The sequence below is a fragment of the Mya arenaria genome, chromosome 13 (genome assembly GCF_026914265.1).
Source record: "Mya arenaria isolate MELC-2E11 chromosome 13, ASM2691426v1".
Classification (NCBI taxonomy): domain Eukaryota; kingdom Metazoa; phylum Mollusca; class Bivalvia; order Myida; family Myidae; genus Mya; species Mya arenaria.
In genome coordinates, this window is record NC_069134.1 from 11373164 (window position 1) to 11396729 (window position 23566).

A 23566-nucleotide genomic window follows, 5' to 3' on the forward strand; every position below is an offset into this window, starting at 1 on the left:
GGTGTCTCATAGGTCCAGTGGGCTGGCCAGAACTTTAGAGGGTTGACACTTTAATAAACAAACACTTTACTTTATGTTTTGTATACTTTTTAAAAACAATCATATTGCATATTCAAAGAAGCAGTGTGTCTATAAACATTAGATGATATGTTTAAGGCTGGTATGTTATAAAGAGAATATACTAATCATTTCTGACAAAGTTATACATATGTTAATCTACTATGTTAATTTTCCCTTTGTGGTTGACTATAATGCTTGGCTATTTCCTCCAAGGATTTTGAAGCAAGGTTGAGGTACGAGCTGGTCATGGCGGTCAGTGAGGTGGTTCAAGCGAGGTTAAACATTATAATTACGTTGTCAGAAGTGTTTCCTTAGGATAACAAAACAGCTGTAATAATTGTACTTCGCATTCTCTTCAGGATGGTGAGGCAGCGTTGAGGTTGGAGCTCGCCACAGTGGTCAGTGAGATGGTGGCGGGACTTGACAAGCTGTCTGACATGTACAATGAGGCTATTACTGACATCTCCCTGAGTTTGCGGGAACTCATTGAAGGTTGGCATATTCATTGGATGTTTTCATGTTGCCTATAGAATTTATGTTCTGTTGAGGTTCTTATGCAGAAGGGACAAAGGTTGTTAGTCACAGCGTTTACATTTAGACTCATATTATAAACGGTTTTAATAAATTTCAGTCTTCTGCTACATTTTGATAGAAATCTTGTCAATGTATAAATTTTCACAATTGTGTCACTATGGATAAGCAAATGCTGATGTTCTTTTGAAATAAGTTTTATGATGTCTAAAGTAGCCTGTATATTAAAAAAAACATTCAAATAATAATTTTACACTACCCTATAGCTCTGCTGAAGGAGCTAACCATGAAGCCGTACCTGGATGACGTGAAGGCGGCCCTAGACAGACTGACCAAAGGAGTGGACATCTCCAGTATTGACCACGCACAGATTGTCCAGAAAATACAGACAGTACAGAAGGTATGAAAGGAATGGTACTGACTCCCTGTCTGTCAGCACATACTATATTATTTAAGTTAAATTTTGTCCTATTTGGTGTCTTTGTACTACGCAAAATACAAATATAAAGTTTGGCAGGTGAAATATCATTTGTTCTGGCTTAAATGCACAGGATATTTTTCATACTGTGTGTATTTAGGGATAGAATAAAAAAGGTTCTAGGCAACATTAAAAACAGATTCACTAGGAACTGTTTTATTTTCGCCCAGTGTTGTAGTAAGTCACCTTTTGTTCATTTACTGTCAGATGTTGGATGATGTCCTGCGTACAGACAGTATTCCCGAGAAGTTGCGCCTGGTGCAGGAGCGTACGCGGGAGATTCTGGCGGAGAACTTTGGTGACCTGATGGACAACAAGGATGTACAGGATGTGCAGAAGGCCATAACAGACCTGTATCAACAGGTAGGCTCTTTTAGCAGGAACTATCAATGACAGCACTGTATGTTTACACTTCATGGAAATGAAAGAAGCTTGCATATTGTTCATCAATACCATGACTTACAAAACCAAATGTCTGACACAAACATGTATTTGGAAGCTGCTACACCACTAATCAATGAACATACATGATATTCTTTTATAAATTATGGTCATGTCTTAAGGATTTGTGCTATAAATTCAAGTATATTGGGAGTAACAATTTAACCCTGTGTATTTTCTGTGTATTTGTTTAGCTAACCTGGGTCTACGAGTACACTGACATGAAGATGTCACTGAAAGAGTTGCTCCAGAGCCTATCTGACAAACTCAGATCAAAGGTGTTAGAAGAGTTCAACCAGCTACCTATTGGTCTCCTTGACCTTCACAAGTCTAAGGTCACAACCTTTGACCTCCAGAAGGGTGAAATTGAGTTTGACCTTTATCTTCCGATCCCAGTGGAAAACTTTGATGAGCTGATGAGTATCACAGTGGATAAATACATGACAAAGATTGAAAAGATGGTGGACAAGTACTTCCCTCGGCGAGATATCTGCCTCTGGGATCTGTACTACAGCCTGCCCCATGTTCAGTGGAGCCACAAGGACTGGGTGCCCCCATTTGATGGTGCGTGCAGTTATTGCATGTTTTAAAATAATTGAATATCAGATAAACCACATTATATAAAATAGTTGACTAAATAATCCAATCCAAAAAACCTATTATTGTGCAAATAATGTGCATCCAATAACTACTCAGGTGTTCATGTCCTAGTTTGATTTTGAGGCAGTTTGAAAAAGTTTTAATTAATATTTCAGTTGACTTACTTTCATGTTTTACAGCATTTGGCACCATCTCTGGCAAGCAGCACCTGACTACATTTGATGGGCATCACTACGACCTGGCAGGACTATGCAGTTACGTTCTTGCTACCGATCTGGACAACAGCAACTTCAGCGTCGTCCTCAAGTACACTGGTGGACCTCGTAATCTCGCGAAGGAGTCCATCATCACCATGGTAGATGGGAGAACTGTTGAGATACTACAGAACTACATGGTAAGTCTAAAAAGTGTTTTGATAAGATTTTCTTTACTATTATGTTTTTCAGGGAAAGCTTGTTTTTCGGACAAAATGTTTAGTTGTGACATGATTTATAGATAATCTGGTTCGTCATAGCCATAGTCACACTAGTCGATATGTTCAAGTCTCTGCTCGTGAGATTGCAGATTTTGATTTGTACTCACTTGCTCACTTCTTACAGATTAAAGAATAGATAACATTTTCTGATTCTTGTCACTTTTGTCACCCATACTCACTACATATATGTAAACTGCATTTTTGTCACATCTCAAATATAACTATAAACGTTCTAAAGCGAAAAAGGATTGGTAGTTGCTATGATTGCTGCTGCTCCTGTTGTTGCACAAATATTACAATAGAACAACCAAATGTATTGGTCACATTTGAAATGATTTTTTCCTTTTATCAGAAAATTATGAATTAAATCCATACATTTTTAAGTACTCAATTTAAATGTCACTGCTTGATCTAAATAGTTAGTGAATAGTGTTTTAATTCCATGCCTTTAGCACTCTATTTAAATGTCACTGCTTGGCTGAAATAGTGAATAATGATTTAATTCCATACATTTCCAAGCACTCTATTTAAATGTCACTGCATGCCATAGACCTAAATGGTGTCTTCCAAATTAGGCATCATAATACAAATGTGTTTCAGGTGATGGTGGATAACAAGCCTACAGAGCTGCCATACTACACAGACAGGTTGAGCATCGTCAGGTCAGGGTCAAAGGTCACCTTGAGCAGCAAGGTCGGCCTCGTGGTCATGTCTGACTTCAAGAACGACTACCATCTAGTCCATCTGAGTGGCTGGTACTTTAATAAAGTGGGAGGTTTATTTGGGAATTTTGACTATGAACACAGCAATGATGTGATGACCCCAGATGGCATCCAGGAGGCAAAACTGAGACGGTACTTTAACACCTGGGAGGTGGATGCCTCGTGTAAGTCGACCCGCATCTTTGTTGACCCGGAAGTGACCAAACGTGATGAAACTTGCACTGCCGTATTCGAAGCCACTACCTCCAACCTTCGACCTTGCTTCCTACATGTAACTATAGCCAATGTATTCCTTACAATTAAAAAAAAAAATCATAATAAGTATAATGCCAAGTTTTCTATCTTGAACCAATAATCCATAAATATTTCATGTGAAAGATGTGATGGATAAATGTATGAACTACATGGACAGAATTCTCATGTATGTATGTGTCATGAAAAATCAGCAAATATATACCAGTCAAACTACTTCAATGATAATGTTCAGTAACAAAAACTTAGTTCATCATTTTAAAAGACTATACATGTGAAAGTTCATAAAACTTGACCTTTGGTGATTTATTCATATACTAGTAATTGAAACACTGTAGTCAAAGATTGGTACTTATTTTAATCTTTATTTCGCAGGTTGAACCGAGCCACTACCGCCTGAGCTGTGACAGTGACCCGAGTGCTGTGTGTGACATGGCTACCCTGTACCGGGAGATGTGTGCCAAACATGGAGTGGATGTCTACATACCTTCACAGTGTGGTAGGTTGAGGATGGAGCTGTCTCATGTATTTCCTCGTATTATTCTCACATTAAAATTAGAATAATGTTGATCATTTGTCGAAGATTTAATCCTTTTCCTAATTTAAACCTCTCTCATATTGATCTCTGCTGCTTGTCTGTCTAAAGTGAATGCACATTTATTCATTTTTTATGAGCTAAGCTCATGATGACACACTGTTTTATTGTTAAAATAGAGGACACATGACCGGTCATTCAATACAATTTTTTTAATAAATACAATTTTTCTAAAATTTCGTTTTATCAATTTTAGTTAACAAGTTCAAAAAAGTCATATTAAATTAATCTATCATAGATATTACCCGGTAATATGTTTTTACTTGTCAAATGAATTGTTTTTGTCGCCAGTTTAATACTGAAAGTTAAATAAAAAAACTCTGATCTGAACTCATTATTTTACGTTATGACTTTTTCAGTTCAGTGCGAGTCCCACAGCCAGAAGCAGTTTGATTCATCAGAGAGGCTTCGTTATGAAAAATCGAGCCCAGATGGTATGGAGCCGGTTAAATCAATGGATGTTGTAGTTGTCGTGGAAGAAGGGCGATGCAATCAGGACATCAAGTCAAAACTGAGAGATGTTGTCATTACCCTTGAACAGACGCTCGAGAAATCTGGTGAGACTTCCCTTCATTACTATAGATCTTGATGAATATATGAGTAACAAATTGTTAATTGCTTTAACTTTTTATTTATCTTTCCTGATGAACAATTAAGACATAGATTTAAATGAATGAAAATTCAAAGATACTCTGTGTACTAGAGCCAAAAATGTAGAATACATATGTACATAAGTATATAGTTGTATTGATAGCCAATGAAAAGTGAAACATCAAATCATCTAGAAGCTGTTGTTTAATTATTCACAATAACTAATATAATATCAGGGAAAAAAAAGAAATGCCTGAGTGATGCTAAAATTGTTGTCAACCAATAAAGTATATGTAAATGTTTTTGTGTTCCAGGTATGCGGGGCAACCAGTACAGTGTTGTGGGTTACAGTGATGAGGTCGTCTCCCACACAATGGAGGGGCAACTCTTCAACGAGGGTTCCAAGGTCGCCATGGGGCTGGAGAACCTGCGATACCAGAAGAACTTAATGACCTCAGACCCCCTTGCCGCCGTCATGTACGCGACCTCGTTGCCCTTCAGGACCGGAGTAAAGAAATCCATTGTCCTTGCTAGGTAACGCTCAGTTTTACAACCTTTTAAGTGATATGGTAAGGGAAGGTCAATAATGAGGCTCTTGAAAAGTCAGGTCAGGTGCAATGTACTGTACTGTATGTATAAAAGTACTGTTTTGTCCCAAAATGTCATATGTTTGTTTCGAACATTATTTATTCATGACTTTCAAATTTTAATTCTATGTGTAAGGGAATTGCTTTCTTATTGAATGACTTGTGGAGAATATAAAAAAAAATATTTCTTAAATGTCATCAATTTATTGATTCCTATATTGTGCTACAATATTTTGTTTGCATGTTAAATTCATTTCATTTTTATGATCTGTGTTTTAATAAAACAAATGTCCCTCTCCAGTTGTTCCCTGTGTCAGACATCAGACAGCTATGCGTACAGTCGCCTCAACTCCCTGCTCCAGCAAAGGGACATCACTCTACATGTACTGAGAGAAAAGAGCCTCATGTTGAAAACAAACAGACAACCCAAATCACAGATCTATGGTGGGTTTAACAATACCTATAACTATGAAAATAACTAATTATGAAAACTAAAAATGTCTTACATGAGCATCAATGATGCAGTTAAAGGTTGTTAACAATAATTAAACTGTTAAAAATCCTACAATGACAAAGTTTATTTGCTATAAGGCCACCCACCTATTACAATATAAAGTATTTATATACAATTTGTAAAAAAATGTAAGTAACCATAATGCTGCTGTGATTTAGTTTTTCTGTAATCTAAAAGATACCCTGGTTTGATATCAATGACATTCAGCAAATTGAAATGAAACATAGCAATCTCTAATTGTACTTGTTGAATGATGGAAAAGTGAGTTAAAATAACAAGGCATATGGTATACAATTGTATATCAAGATGATATTGGTGCCATTTTTTATATTTATTTTATACTACCTAGGTCTATCTCGTGAGCGTGTATACTACGGGGAGCAGCACATGTCAGAGCAAGATCTATTCCCTGAAATGGACGTACCCACGGACCTGTGTGTCTCACTTGCTCTCCAGTCCAACGGCACACTGTTTGACACCGGTAACCTGCAGGTATGGGACTGTTTAGTTGACTCAACACGCTCAAGGGTCTAAGTATCCCACTTTCCATTCTAGCTAAGGTGATTAAAGTTTTAGTCATATTTGATCATATTTTGCGGTGCATACTTCACTTTAAGGCAACTATAAAATAAACATAAATACTTACTCACATTTGAAAGATAAATAGTCCAATAATGAGACTTTCTCTCTTCCCCTGATAGATTGGCAGTGTGTCCCGGCAGCGTGAGTTTATGAAGACAGTTGGGGAGCAGGTTCAGCAGCAGACTGGTTCACCATGCCAAGTGTGCAGTTGTGAGCTAAACAAGTATGGGCTGCCACAGTCCGTCTGCAGACGCTGTGATTCACAACCAGTCAACTTCCAGGTGGGTAGCAGTAGGTGTCAAGTTGGACTTATATTTTAAGTTAAAAGGCTAAATGATGACTTTGAAAAAAATAAATAAAAAAATATGTAAATGGTTCCATCCAGGCTAACATATATCATAGAATAACAAAGCTTTAGTAAAAATGTAATTGTTTTAATTCGGAAAGCTTTTTTGTTATTTTGTCAGTTGAAAAGGAAAAACCAAGTTACTATTAACTATTTCCAGCCCCCTGTCACCCTGGTGAAAAAACTAACAGACCTGAAGAACACCATTACACACAATGTTCAGGTAATAAGAGCTACATACAATGTTCAGGTTTTAGTTACTAACCTACATGCAATGTTCTGGTAATAACAGATGCTAGCCTACAGACAATGTTCCGATTTTAACTACAGACCTATACACAATGTTCTGGTTATAAAAGATGCTACCCTGCTCACAATGTTATGTAAAAATGAGATACTAGCCTACTCACTTTGATCAGGTATTAGAAGATCTCCACACAATGTTCATGTAATGAGAGATGCTAGTATACATACAATGTTCAATTAATAGGAGATGCTGGGTTACACACAATGTTCAGGTAATAACAGGTGCTAGCTGTCAATGTTCAGGTAATAAGGTATGCTAGCAAACACACAATGTTCAGGTTCTAGATGCTAGCCATCAATGTTTATGTAATAAGAGATGCTAGCCCACACACAATGTTTAGGTTCTAGATGCTAGCCCACACACAATGTTCATGTAATAATAGATGCTAGCCATCAATGTGCATGTAATAAGAGATGCTAGCCCACACACAATGTTCATGTAATAAGAGATGCTTGCCCACACACAATGTGTATACAATAAGGGATGCTAGTCCACACACAATGTTCATGTATTAATAGATGCTAGCCATCAATGTTCATGTAATAAGAGATGCTTGCCATCAATGTTTATGTAATAAAAGATGCTAGCCCAAACACAATGTTTATGTAATAAGAGATGCTAGCCCAAACACAATGTTCAGGTAATAAGAGATGCTAGCCCACATACAATGTTCAGGTTCTAGATGCTAGCCATCAATGTTCATGTAATAATAGATGCTAGCCCACACACAATGTTCATGTAATTTAAGATGCTAGCCCACACACAATGTTTAGGTTCTAGATGCTAGCCCACACACAATGTTCATTTAATAATAGATGCTTGCCCACACACAATGTTTATGTAATAAGAGATGCTAGCCCACACACAATGTTTCATGTAATAAGAGATGCTAGCCCACACACAATGTTTATGTAAGCGATGCTAGCCCACACACAATGTTTCATGTAATAAGAGATGCTAGCCCACACACAATGTTTATGTAAGAGATGCTAGCCCACACACAATGTTTCATGTAATAAGAGATGCTAGCCCATATACAATGTTCATGTAATAAGCGATGCTAGCCCACACACAATGTTTATGTAATAATAGATGCTAGCCCACACACAATGTTTATGTAAGCGATGCTAGCCCACACACAATGTTTATGTAATAATAGATGCTAGCCCACACACAATGTTTATGTAATAATAGATGCTAGCCCACACACAATGTTCATGTAATAAGAGATGCTAGCCCACACACAATGTTTATGTAATAAGAGATGCTAGCCCACACACAATGTTTCATGTAATAATAGATGCTTGCCCACACACAATGTTTCATGTAATAATAGATGCTAGCCCACACACAATGTTTCATGTAATAATAGATGCTTGCCCACACACAATGTTTCATGTAATAATAGATGCTTGCCCACACACAATGTTTATGTAATAAGAGATGCTAGCCCACACACAATGTTCATGTAATAAGAGATGCTAGCCCACACACAATGTTCATGTAATAATAGATGCTAGCCCACACACAATGTTTCATGTAATAATAGATGCTAGCCCACACACAATGTTCATGTAATAAGAGATGCTAGCCCACACACAATGTTTCATGTAATAATAGATGCTTGCCCACACACAATGTTTCATGTAATAATAGATGCTTGCCCACACACAATGTTTCATGTAATAATAGATGCTTGCCCACACACAATGTTTCATGTAATAATAGATGCTAGCCCACACACAATGTTTATGTAATAATAGATGCTAGCCCACACACAATGTTCATGTAATAATAGATGCTTGCCCACACACAATGTTTCATGTAATAATAGATGCTAGCCCACACACAATGTTTCATGTAATAATAGATGCTTGCCCACACACAATGTTTATGTAATAAGAGATGCTAGCCCACACACAATGTTTCATGTAATAATAGATGCTAGCCCACACACAATGTTTATGTAATAATAGATGCTAGCCCACACACAATGTTTCATGTAATAATAGATGCTTGCCCACACACAATGTTCATGTAATAATAGATGCTAGCCCACACACAATGTTTCATGTAATAATAGATGCTAGCCCACACACAATGTTCATGTAATAAGAGATGCTAGCCCACACACAATGTTTATGTAATAAGAGATGCTAGCCCACACACAATGTTTATGTAATAAGAGATGCTTGCCCACACACAATGTTTATGTAATAATAGATGCTAGCCCACATACAATGTTTCATGTAATAATAGATGCTTGCCCACACACAATGTTCATGTAATAATAGATGCTAGCCCACACACAATGTTTCATGTAATAATAGATGCTAGCCCACACACAATGTTCATGTAATTTAAGATGCTAGCCCACACACAATGTTTCATGTAATTTAAGATGCTAGCCCACACACAATGTTCATGTAATAATAGATGCTAGCCCACACACAATGTTCATGTAATTTAAGATGCTAGCCCACACACAATGTTCATGTAATTTAAGATGCTAGCCCACACACAATGTTCATGTAATTTAAGATGCTAGCCAACACACAATGTTTATGTAAGGGATGCTAGCCAACACACAATGTTTCATGTAATAATAGATGCTAGCCCACACACAATGTTCATGTAATTTAAGATGCTAGCCCACACACAATGTTTCATGTAATAATAGATGCTAGCCCACACACAATGTTCATGTAATAATAGATGCTAGCCCACACACAATGTTCATGTAATAATAGATGCTAGCCAACACACAATGTTTATGTAAGGGATGCTAGCCAACACACAATGTTTCATGTAATAATAGATGCTAGCCCACACACAATGTTCATGTAATTTAAGATGCTAGCCCACACACAATGTTTCATGTAATAATAGATGCTAGCCCACACACAATGTTCATGTAATAATAGATGCTAGCCCACACACAATGTTCATGTAATTTAAGATGCTAGCCCACACACAATGTTTATGTAAGGGATGCTAGCCCACACACAATGTTTATGTAATAATAGATGCTAGCCCACACACAATGTTCATGTAATTTAAGATGCTAGCCAACACACAATGTTTCATGTAATAATAGATGCTAGCCCACACACAATGTTCATGTAATTTAAGATGCTAGCCCACACACAATGTTTAGGTTCTAGATGCTAGCCCACACACAATGTTCATTTATTAATAGATGCTTGCCCACACACAATGTTTATGTAATAAGAGATGCTAGCGCACACACAATGTTTTATGTAATAAGAGATGCTAGCCCACACACAATGTTTCATGTAATAAGAGATGCTAGCCCATATACAATGTTCATGTAATAAGCGATGCTAGCCCACACACAATGTTTATGTAATAATAGATGCTAGCCCACACACAATGTTTATGTAAGCGATGCTAGCCCACACACAATGTTTATGTAATAATAGATGCTAGCCCACACACAATGTTTATGTAATAATAGATGCTAGCCCACACACAATGTTCATGTAATAAGAGATGCTAGCCCACACACAATGTTTATGTAATAATAGATGCTAGCCCACACACAATGTTCATGTAATAAGAGATGCTAGCCCACACACAATGTTTATGTGATAATAGATGCTAGCCCACACACAATGTGTATGTAATAATAGATGCTAGCCCACACACAATGTTTATGCAATAATAGATGCTAGCCCACACACAATGTTTATGTAAGGGATGCTAGCCCACACACAATGTTTCATGTAATAATAGATGCTAGCCCACACACAATGTTCATGTAATTTAAGATGCTAGCCCACACACAATGTTCATGTAATAATAGATGCTAGCCCACACACAATGTTCATGTAATAATAGATGCTAGCCCACACACCATGTTCATGTAATAATAGATGCTAGCCCACACACAATGTTTCATGTAATAATAGATGCTAGCCCACACACAATGTTCATGTAATTTAAGATGCTAGCCCACACACAATGTTCATGTAATAAGAGATGCTTGCCCACACACAATGTGTATACAATAAGGGATGCTAGTCCACACACAATGTTCATGTATTAATAGATGCTAGCCATCAATGTTCATGTAATAAGAGATGCTTGCCATCAATGTTTATGTAATAAAAGATGCTAGCCCAAACACAATGTTTATGTAATAAGAGATGCTAGCCCAAACACAATGTTCAGGTAATAAGAGATGCTAGCCCACATACAATGTTCAGGTTCTAGATGCTAGCCATCAATGTTCATGTAATAATAGATGCTAGCCCACACACAATGTTCATGTAATTTAAGATGCTAGCCCACACACAATGTTTAGGTTATAGATGCTAGCCCACACACAATGTTCATTTAATAATAGATGCTTGCCCACACACAATGTTTATGTAATAAGAGATGCTAGCCCACACACAATGTTTCATGTAATAAGAGATGCTAGCCCACACACAATGTTTATGTAAGCGATGCTAGCCCACACACAATGTTTCATGTAATAAGAGATGCTAGCCCACACACAATGTTTATGTAAGAGATGCTAGCCCACACACAATGTTTCATGTAATAAGAGATGCTAGCCCATATACAATGTTCATGTAATAAGCGATGCTAGCCCACACACAATGTTTATGTAATAATAGATGCTAGCCCACACACAATGTTTATGTAAGCGATGCTAGCCCACACACAATGTTTATGTAATAATAGATGCTAGCCCACACACAATGTTTATGTAATAATAGATGCTAGCCCACACACAATGTTTATGTAATAAGAGATGCTAGCCCAAACACAATGTTTATGTAATAAGAGATGCTAGCCCACACACAATGTTTCATTTAATAATAGATGCTTGCCCACACACAATGTTTCATGTAATAATAGATGCTAGCCCACACACAATGTTTCATGTAATAATAGATGCTTGCCCACACACAATGTTTCATGTAATAATAGATGCTTGCCCACACACAATGTTTATGTAATAAGAGATGCTAGCCCACACACAATGTTCATGTAATAAGAGATGCTAGCCCACACACAATGTTCATGTAATAATAGATGCTAGCCCACACACCATGTTTCATGTAATAATAGATGCTAGCCCACACACAATGTTCATGTAATAAGAGATGCTAGCCCACACACAATGTTTCATGTAATAATAGATGCTTGCCCACACACAATGTTTCATGTAATAATAGATGCTTGCCCACACACAATGTTTCATGTAATAATAGATGCTTGCCCACACACAATGTTTCATGTAATAATAGATGCTAGCCCACACACAATGTTTATGTAATAATAGATGCTAGCCCACACACAATGTTCATGTAATAATAGATGCTTGCCCACACACAATGTTTCATGTAATAATAGATGCTTGCCCACACACAATGTTTCATGTAATAATAGATGCTTGCCCACACACAATGTTTATGTAATAAGAGATGCTAGCCCACACACAATGTTTCATGTAATAATAGATGCTAGCCCACACACAATGTTTATGTAATAATAGATGCTAGCCCACACACAATGTTTCATGTAATAATAGATGCTTGCCCACACACAATGTTCATGTAATAATAGATGCTAGCCCACGCACAATGTTTCATGTAATAATAGATGCTAGCCCACACACAATGTTTATGTAATAAGAGATGCTAGCCCACACACAATGTTTATGTAATAAGAGATGCTAGCCCACACACAATGTTTATGTAATAAGAGATGCTTGCCCACACACAATGTTTATGTAATAATAGATGCTAGCCCACATACAATGTTTCATGTAATAATAGATGCTTGCCCACACACAATGTTCATGTAATAATAGATGCTAGCCCACACACAATGTTTCATGTAATAATAGATGCTAGCCCACACACAATGTTCATGTAATTTAAGATGCTAGCCCACACACAATGTTTCATGTAATTTAAGATGCTAGCCCACACACAATGTTCATGTAATAATAGATGCTAGCCCACACACAATGTTCATGTAATTTAAGATGCTAGCCCACACACAATGTTCATGTAATTTAAGATGCTAGCCAACACACAATGTTCATGTAATTTAAGATGCTAGCCAACACACAATGTTTATGTAAGGGATGCTAGCCAACACACAATGTTTCATGTAATAATAGATGCTAGCCCACACACAATGTTCATGTAATTTAAGATGCTAGCCCACACACAATGTTTCATGTAATAATAGATGCTAGCCCACACACAATGTTCATGTAATAATAGATGCTAGCCCACACACAATGTTCATGTAATAATAGATGCTAGCCAACACACAATGTTTATGTAAGGGATGCTAGCCAACACACAATGTTTCATGTAATAATAGATGCTAGCCCACACACAATGTTCATGTAATTTAAGATGCTAGCCCACACACAATGTTTCATGTAATAATAGATGCTAGCCCACACACAATGTTCATGTAATAATAGATGCTAGCCCACACACAATGTTCATGTAATTTAAGATGCTAGCCCACACACAATGTTTATGTAAGGGATGCTAGCCCACACACAATGTTTATGTAATAATAGATGCTAGCCCACACACAATGTTCATGTAATTTAAGATGCTAGCCAACACACAATGTTTCATGTAATAATAGATGCTAGCCCACACACAATGTTCATGTAATTTAAGATGCTAGCCCACACACAATGTTTAGGTTCTAGATGCTAGCCCACACACAATGTTCATTTATTAATAGATGCTTGCCCACACACAATGTTTATGTAATAAGAGATGCTAGCGCACACACAATGTTTTATGTAATAAGAGATGCTAGCCCACACACAATGTTTCATGTAATAAGAGATGCTAGCCCATATACAATGTTCATGTAATAAGCGATGCTAGCCCACACACAATGTTTATGTAATAATAGATGCTAGCCCACACACAATGTTTATGTAAGGGATGCTAGCCCACACACAATGTTTATGTAATAATAGATGCTAGCCCACACACAATGTTTATGTAATAATAGATGCTAGCCCACACACAATGTTCATGTAATAAGAGATGCTAGCCCACACACAATGTTTATGTAATAATAGATGCTAGCACACACACAATGTTCATGTAATAAGAGATGCTAGCCCACACACAATGTTTATGTGATAATAGATGCTAGCCCACACACAATGTGTATGTAATAATAGATGCTAGCCCACACACAATGTTTATGCAATAATAGATGCTAGCCCACACACAATGTTTATGTAAGGGATGCTAGCCCACACACAATGTTTCATGTAATAATAGATGCTAGCCCACACACAATGTTCATGTAATTTAAGATGCTAGCCCACACACAATGTTCATGTAATAATAGATGCTAGCCCACACACAATGTTCATGTAATAATAGATGCTAGCCCACACACCATGTTCATGTAATAATAGATGCTAGCCCACACACAATGTTTCATGTAATAATAGATGCTAGCCCACACACAATGTTCATGTAATTTAAGATGCTAGCCCACACACAATGTTCATGTAATAAGAGGTGCTAGCCCACACACAATGTTCATGTAATAAGAGATGCTAGCCCACACACAATGTTCATGTAATAAGAGATGCTAGCCCACAGACAATGTTCATGTAATAAGAGATGCTAGCCCACACACAATGTTCATGTAATAAGAGATGCTAGCCCACACACAATGTTTCATGTAATAATAGATGCTAGCCCACACACAATGTTTCATGTAATAATAGATGCTTGCCCACACACAATGTTTCATGTAATAATAGATGCTTGCCCACACACAATGTTTCATGTAATAATAGATGCTTGCCCACACACAATGTTCATGTAATAATAGATGCTTGCCCACACACAATGTTTCATGTAATAATAGATGCTTGCCCACACACAATGTTCATGTAATAATAGATGCTTGCCCACACACAATGTTTCATGTAATAATAGATGCTTGCCCACACACAATGTTTCATGTAATAATAGATGCTAGCCCACACACAATGTTTCATGTAATAATAGATGCTTGCCCACACACAATGTTTCATGTAATAATAGATGCTAGCCCACACACAATGTTTCATGTAATAAGAGATGCTAGCCCACACACAATGTTTCATGTAATAATAGATGCTAGCCCACACACAATGTTTCATGTAATAATAGATGCTAGCCCACACACAATGTTTCATGTAATAATAGATGCTAGCCCACACACAATGTTTCATGTAATAATAGATGCTAGCCCACACACAATGTTTCATGTAATAATAGATGCTAGCCCACACACAATGTTTCATGTAATAATAGATGCTAGCCCACACACAATGTTTCATATAATAATAGATGCTAGCCCACACACAATGTTCATGTAATTTAAGATGCTAGCCCACACACAATGTTTCATGTAATAAGAGATGCTAGCCCACACACAATGTTTCATGTAATAATAGATGCTAGCCCACACACAATGTTCATGTAATAAGAGATGCTAGCCCACACACAATGTTCATGTAATAATAGATGCTAGCCCACACACAATGTTTCATGTAATAATAGATGCTAGCCCACACACAATGTTTCATGTAATAATAGATGCTAGCCCACACACAATGTTCATGTAATTTAAGATGCTAGCCCACACACAATGTTCATGTAATAAGAGATGCTAGCCCACACACAATGTTTCATGTAATAAGAGATGCTAGCCCACACACAATGTTTCATGTAATAATAGATGCTAGCCCACACACAATGTTCATGTAATAAGAGATGCTAGCCCACACACAATGTTCATGTAATAAGAGATGCTAGCCCACACACAATGTTCATGTAATAATAGATGCTAGCCCACACACAATGTTTCATGTAATAATAGATGCTAGCCCACACACAATGTTTATGTAAGGGATGCTAGCCCACACACAATGTTCATGTAATTTAAGATGCTAGCCCACACACAATGTTCATGTAATAAGAGATGCTAGCCCACACACAATGTTTATGTAATAAGAGATGCTAGCCCACACACAATGTTCATGTAATAATAGATGCTAGCCCACACACAATGTTTCATGTAATAATAGATGCTAGCCCACACACAATGTTCATGTAATAAGAGATGCTAGCCCACACACAATGTTCATGTAATAAGAGATGCTAGCCCACACACAATGTTTCATGTAATAAGAGATGCTAGCCCACACACAATGTTCATGTAATAAGAGATGCTAGCCCACACACAATGTTCATTTATTAAGAGATGCTAGCCCACACACAATGTTCATGTAATTTAAGATGCTAGCCAACACACAATGTTTCATGTAATAAGAGATGCTAGCCCACACACAATGTTCATGTAATAAAAGATGCTAGCCCACACACAATGTTCATGTAATAAGAGATGCTAGCCCACACACAATGTTCATGTAATAAGAGATGCTAGCCCACACACAATGTTCATGTAATAAAAGATGCTAGCCCACACACCATGTTCATGTAATAATAGATGCTAGCCCACACACAATGTTTCATGTAATAATAGATGCTAGCCCACACACAATGTTCATGTAATAAAAGATGCTAGCCCACACACCATGTTCATGTAATAATAGATGCTAGCCCACACACAATGTTCACGTTCTAGATGCTAGCCATCAATGTTCATGTAATAAGAGATGCTAGCTCACACACAATGTTCATGTAATTTAAGATGCTAGCCCACACACAATGTTCATGTAATAAAAGATGCTAGCCATCAATGTGCATGTAATAAAAGGTGCTAGCCCACACACAATGTTCATGTAATTTAAGATGCTAGCCCACACACAATGTTCACGTACTAGATGCTAGCCATCAATGTTCATGTAATAAGAGATGCTAGCTCACACACAATGTTTCATGTAATTTAAGATGCTAGCCCACACACAATGTGTGTGAGAAAGGCACAGAAGAGCTTATGCGATGGTAATGTGTACGTAGTATGTGCGTCCGTGCGTCTGTAAACAATTCATGTTAACACGATACAGCCTTCAGTTTTGATTTTATCTTGATGAAACCTGTACAGTATCTACATATCTAATTGAGCTTGGTTCCTTTCGAAAACCAGCCAGATCCGCCCATGCATGCCTAGATTATGGGCCTTGATAGGATAAAAAAATCAGTGTGTCAGTAAACAATTGCTCGTTAACATGATACAGCCTTCAGTTTTGATTGTATCTCAATGAAATTTGTACAGTTTCTACATATCCATAAGAGCTCGGTTCCTTTTGAAAACCAGCCAGATCCGCCCATGCATACCTAGATTATGGGCCTTGATAGTATAAAAAAATCAGTGTGTCAGTAAACAACTGCTCGTTTACACGATACAGTCTTCAGTTTTGATTGTATCTTGATGAAACTTGTACAGTATCTACATATCCATAAGAGCTTGGTTATTTTTGAAAATCAGCCAGATCCACCCATGCATGCCTAGATTATGGGCCTTGATAATAACAAAATCAGTATGTCAGTAAACAATTGCTCGTTAACACGATACAGTCTTCAGTTTTGATTGTATCTTGATGAAACTTGTACAGTATTTGGATATTCATTAGAGCTGGGTTCCTTTCGAAAACCAGCTAGATCTGCCCATGCATGCCTAGATTATGGGCCTTGAAATGATTAGATTATGGGCCTTGATAGTATAAAAAAAATGCTATTGTGTAATAAATGCTTGCGAACATGATACAGTCTTTAGTTTTGAGTATTCAGATACCCGTAAGGGGTTGGTTATTTTCGAAAACAGTGATGTTGACCACACAAACCCAGCCAGTAGAGCATAGGCCCTTTTGGGCCTCTTGTTTTATAGTTATGGTCATTTATATTTTCCAGAAATAGGTGTTCCTACATGCATCAATAAAGATGCATATTTTTTTCCATTAGCTGAAATATGGTAATTGTATTTTTCTTTTTTCTTTTCAGGCACTTCTGTATTAGTTGAAAAGACATTATAAGACAGTTTGGAAAACAGTGATGTTTTCTACAGTGATATGTTGGTAAAAATGAATGTGTTTTGTGAAAAGGTTTGAATGTTGATAAGGGTTTAATATGTTTTACAATTTTGTAAGCTTTGATGTTGCTTTTCCATGAACATTGTGTATCATAAGCATAAACTCATCTGTTTTAGCAATATATTAAATACTCAGCTATTTTACCATTAGTGTACTTTTCCTTAAACTCTAAATGTACGTTTGTATGAACATTATTTAAATGTAAGTACTGCTTGAATTTGGAGCCGAAGAAACTGATAGTTTATCTTCCAATGTGCCTTTGAACGATGTTGAATATGTCATGTCTACTTTTGTAATGTTTACTTTTATCTTCTTTCAATAAATCATTTATGTTATATTCCTGCTTCTGTCTTATTCCTTTTAAATTATATGTTTATCAAACACACGAAAATGACAGTCATCCTATGACATGTAAACACATGAGATAGTCCATAATCCTATGACATGTAAACACATGAGATAGTCCATAATCCTACGATATGTAAACACATGAGATAGTCCATAATCCTACCACATGTCAACACATGAGAGAGTCGTCATCGAACGACATGTTAACAGAGGAGAGTGACCGTCATCCTACATGTCAACACCTGAGTGTCCGTCATAGTCACTGCGACCTATATTGCGCCCTTGACCTTTGATGTATTGATCCCAAAATCAATAGAGGTCATCAACTAGGCATGACCAACTGGCATTCCAAGTATTAAGTTCCTAGGTGAAAGAATTCATCAGTTATTCAGCAGAAACAGTTTTTTCACCTCAAGGTCACACCAACCAATATGTTGACCGACCTACCTTAAAATCAATAAGGGTAACCTTCTAGTCATGACCAACCTGCATACCAAGTTTTCTGGGTTTAAGCATTGTTTAGTTATAGAGCGTAAACCATTTATCAGCTTAAGGTCACTGTCGACATACCGTTTTTCACCTGAAGGTCACTGCAACCTTGACCTTTGACCTTCAGATCTCAAAACCATTATAAGTCATCTACTGGTCATGACCAATCCAATCTGCATACCAAGTATGAAGTTCCTGGGTCATAGTGTTCTCTAGTTATTGAGCAGAAACAAAGGACTGACTGCAGATAGGGCAAAATGAATATGTTCATTGGAGGATACATAATTGAAACTTTACATGTTCTACCCTTGAGAATAAAGTAGAGAATAAATAACACTCTGTGTATAACATTATATAATTTTAATGACTCAAAAATTTGAATATGACCACAATCCCATTAACATTAAAATGTAAAATAATATAACAATATCAAAACAAAGAAACAAGAATATCAGACAGATAAAACTAACAACATAGTTATTTTAATGAAGGTTTTAAGCCTGAAATATAAATGGTGTTCAAAAACCTGGACAATGTTTATCGACTGATTATGCTGAGAAAGTAAAAGGCAAAACATGTAAACTAAAATAAAATAAATCTTTTCTAGTATAATATTTCACTAGATGAAAATCTGTACATAAGTCAAACACTCTCCATAGCACACTATTTGAACCTTTCATTCTAAATCTTACATATATAAGGAGAAAAAATGTGTATCTATGAGACTATGGATAGAGGGGAATAAAGGCATATCTATGAAGGAAAGGGTTATAAACCATACTAACAACTAGCAGCAAGCTATCGAGGGTCTCATATTTAAAAATGTTAATGCAACAATTGACTTCTTTTCTATCTTCTTAACATGTATGAGTAAATAGAACACTCCTATCAACCATCTCAAATGATCACTTTTCAAACTGTTAAATCTAAAAAGAAATATCATGTATTATGAACAGATTGTTTCATTGGTCTGGCAAGACTATCATATCAAATGATCATTTTTTCAAACTGGTAATTCAAAGAAGAAATAATGTGTTGTAAACTGATTGTTATATTGGTCCCGCAAGTCACTGCTTCTTTAGCACACTGGATATGCATTTTTTGTGAATAAATCTGTGTGGAAAACCTCTGTCTTGCACCCCACCATGCTAGATGAGTCACACGCTGTGACACAATACTTTTTCTTTCTTTTATTATACACTTGACGTAGGATAATTGAGATAATTCAAAAGATGATTTCCATAAACATTAACCTTACAAAAATATAGCTTCAAAACAAAGTAAACCTTAAAAGACATTATATTAAGGAACTTCGTGACGTATGCAGTGAATAAACATAACCGCGCGCCATGACGTCAGTAAACAAAATGTTCTTCGTCTTTATTTTCATAAAAAAATAATTTAAGATATGATACAAAAAATATATCAATCATGTGAGTCCGGCCCAAATAAAAAAATCTGACCCTCAGGCACGCTGTGTAGCCGGTAACTCGGCAAGCCTCAATTACTGGCAACGCAGGTGCCATTGGGTCAGATTTTTCTATCCAGACCGGAAACACATGACAGATATTATTAGTCTGAATTTCCAAATAACATGTACAATTCAATCTCATGGCAATCTTTATCTACCATTCTTGGTTGTACGATATTTGTTTTATGCTCATTAAAGAGATAGCCATATTGTGTATGATTTACTTTCCATCTTCACCATGAATATTGTAAGATAATATAAGTTCAATAGTCAAACATAAATGAAGCATCATAAGCAACTGAATGAGACCAGTTTTAACACATGCATTATAATAGTAATAAAATATGGGAAGCTTTGTCAAGAACAATATACATGCACAATACTTCAACAAAAAAGAACATTTCTATTCTGAGTTCTAAAATAGTTAAAAAAAAGTTAAGGCCTAGGATGATAAATCTATTAATGTCATGGTAACCTTGGTGATGATAGGAGCGTTGTGAAATGCTTTAGAGGTAGACCAATCACAACCAATTGGATTAATTATCAACAATGTACATGGACTATTTTTCTAGACTATTATAAAGCTGATCAAATCTTATTATTACTGCTTGAAATCCTTTTTGGTCAATCATTTGTTTAACAAAACTTTTAGCATGCATGTGAAACACGGCAGTTCAGACACAACAGACTGAGAGAGAAAACTGGTCCCAGGAGGAGGAGGTGTGGGTATGAGAGATGGAAATCCCTGCAGATATACTGGAGATATATACATAGTATAGTGCCGATGAGGATCTGTATCACACATTACAAAAACTGCTTTGTAAACATCTTAAATATTGTCTGTCACAAGACCATGAACAATCACTACATATATATACATAGGTAACATAGTTGTACTCATCATTAAATAAAATAATCAAAGAAAGTAAGAATAAATGGATAAGCTAACTTTTTACAGTGCTTAAATGGATAAAAAGAATATACAAATATTTTTGACTCTATCAAATTTATCTGCCTGAACATTACTATACTTATAAAAGCACTACACAGAAACAGAGGCATCTTAATTTAAGATTCTTCAAAGTTAAATAACAAAGATGTTCCTCTGTTTTGAATAACCTTGTATATCTAGTAAACAACATCTAGGAACCAACAAAACCATTAAGGCCTCCAGAACAACAGTGCACAATGTATAAATATATATCTTTCTGTAAATGATGACCTGCCAACCCAGGTGACTGTACTTGGAAAACAACATACACCTACTAAAACTAGATTATTTACTACACCAATAAACTCCTAAGGTATTCGCCACTGTACAACCAGTGAGAGATGGATTTTAAAACTGCAAGAATGCAGTAAGGTAATATAACAAGTACACATATGTATACTTTGGATTTATATATATATATGCACTTTATGTGTACACTTTATATAAAAAAAATACATCCCATTATGCAAGCAACTACTTGGATCTAGACTTCTTACTGTACGCGATGGTATATATAATTTTGGTGCCAAGCACATACAAACTTGACATATATGTATTTAAATCTTCCATTATAGACTTGTGCTTTAACTTGACTGTGCATTTAAAAGTGTGTCAAATACACAACTTTACAGCTGCACAATTAATAAATAAAATAATCTGAACAGCTCGAAGCCAATTTACACATTTTTAAAAATGTATTTTTTTCCTATCTAGGTAATAAGTAGGGTAAATTTAAGTGTATATTTCTTATTGTATCACCCCTCTCAGTTAAGAGTCAACATTCTGGACACCTTGATCGATGAACATCTTTACTCTTGTTTCCTGTCCTGTATGCCCAGCGTCTCGCAAGGACGGAAATCCAATAATAGCTGCTGTCCATATCAGAACTAGCCCTGTATGGGGCTCAAACCTTCGCCTGCCGCTCTGTAAGCAGACCCTTAACCATTAGGCCACAGTGACGGTTCATACACCATACATTTCAAATAATTTCTGAAAATGTGATCAAGAACATTTTACCTTTATGGCGTATTTAAATATGCTCTTACAAAAAATATCCTACCATTCTTAACGTAACAAAATTTAAAATCATTGCCATTTTCCCTGTATTATATATATATATATATATAACAAAGCCCACATTAACCATAGAACCCTCACAAAATTAAAACATTGCAAGCGTAAGTTTTGATCTCAGGCTTCATACATTGCACACTGGTTTATGGCATTAGGTCAACAAAGTTCATCCATTTTCTGGCGCATGCCCAGGGTACCTCTGTTTGATCTCTGTGAAAATAGAGATGAGATTTTTCAGTCCAAAGAGGTACCCCTGGTCTACCCCCTTGTGTCGAGCGTCATCTTGGAATCCTCGATGTGTGGAGTGTGCAAAGTCAATCATGCGTACATCCACTTGTTCATTATCTGTCTTTAACTCCACTGCAGAGTCGCAGGAATCGTCTGACGCACCACAGTACAGTTCTGCTCCCTCCTGGTTCCCGTTGTCATGGTGGGGCTGGTCACTATTCTCACCCATCTGTTTGTTAACATTATCACAATGGTCCAAGTTGTCATTTCCCTGACCACCATACATAATTAGCAGAGAACTTGAGTAAAAGCGGAATGATTCCTGTTTTTCTACAATTCCCTTCAGATTATGAAGTCTATTTAATATAGGGTCCAGTAATTCCAGTCTCAGATGTTCACCATCATACAAGAAGAGTTCTAAGCTCTCCTTAAATCCTGCCACGCTCAGTTCGCGTCCATAGTATTTGTTTTGGCAAAGGAAATGCCCCTTAGCACGCTGGTACACCTGAAATTTATTAAACAGTTTACATAAGAAGACTTAGCCCGAATAATTTTGATACTTTCTCATAGGAAAAATTCAAGGCATTAACCTAAGATTTAATACGATATTTTGAATGCTTATCAGATTTAAACAAAAGGACTATGTATACATCTGAAATAGTGAGCATTTCATAGACATGTGATCTCTAAATTATCCAAATCATTAGAGGTAAGAAGGTTTCTTAATTTGTCAATTGGATTTTATTCAATTTTTAATTTGGTTGTAGCTTTTATAATCAGTAACCATTCTCCCTATTCCTC

The 23566-nt window shown here is 36.5% G+C and overlaps 2 protein-coding genes across 6 annotated transcripts in view; one reads left to right on the plus strand and one right to left on the minus strand.

The window, feature by feature from the left end:
• LOC128213357 (uncharacterized) overlaps positions 1-18501 on the plus strand; it is a 45611-nt gene extending 27110 nt beyond the window's left edge. Inside the window, exons 31-44 of the mRNA XM_052918973.1 lie at positions 420-552; positions 858-991; positions 1277-1432; positions 1705-2074; positions 2290-2504; positions 3186-3578; positions 3935-4058; positions 4514-4711; positions 5060-5279; positions 5634-5776; positions 6196-6338; positions 6548-6709; positions 6935-6997; positions 18076-18501. Of these exons, the coding sequence (XP_052774933.1) occupies positions 420-552; positions 858-991; positions 1277-1432; positions 1705-2074; positions 2290-2504; positions 3186-3578; positions 3935-4058; positions 4514-4711; positions 5060-5279; positions 5634-5776; positions 6196-6338; positions 6548-6709; positions 6935-6997; positions 18076-18090 (2469 nt within the window). The 3' untranslated portion in view covers positions 18091-18501. The remainder of the gene's footprint in view (positions 1-419; positions 553-857; positions 992-1276; positions 1433-1704; positions 2075-2289; positions 2505-3185; positions 3579-3934; positions 4059-4513; positions 4712-5059; positions 5280-5633; positions 5777-6195; positions 6339-6547; positions 6710-6934; positions 6998-18075) is intronic.
• Positions 18502-19344: 843 nt separating this feature from the next.
• LOC128213925 (inositol hexakisphosphate kinase 1-like) overlaps positions 19345-23566 on the minus strand; it is a 29985-nt gene continuing 25763 nt past the window's right edge. For all 5 annotated transcript variants that reach the window (XM_052920040.1, XM_052920044.1, XM_052920043.1 and 2 more), the window contains exon 7: positions 19345-23270. In XM_052920040.1, the coding sequence (XP_052776000.1) occupies positions 22704-23270 (567 nt within the window). In that variant the 3' untranslated portion in view covers positions 19345-22703. The remainder of the gene's footprint in view (positions 23271-23566) is intronic.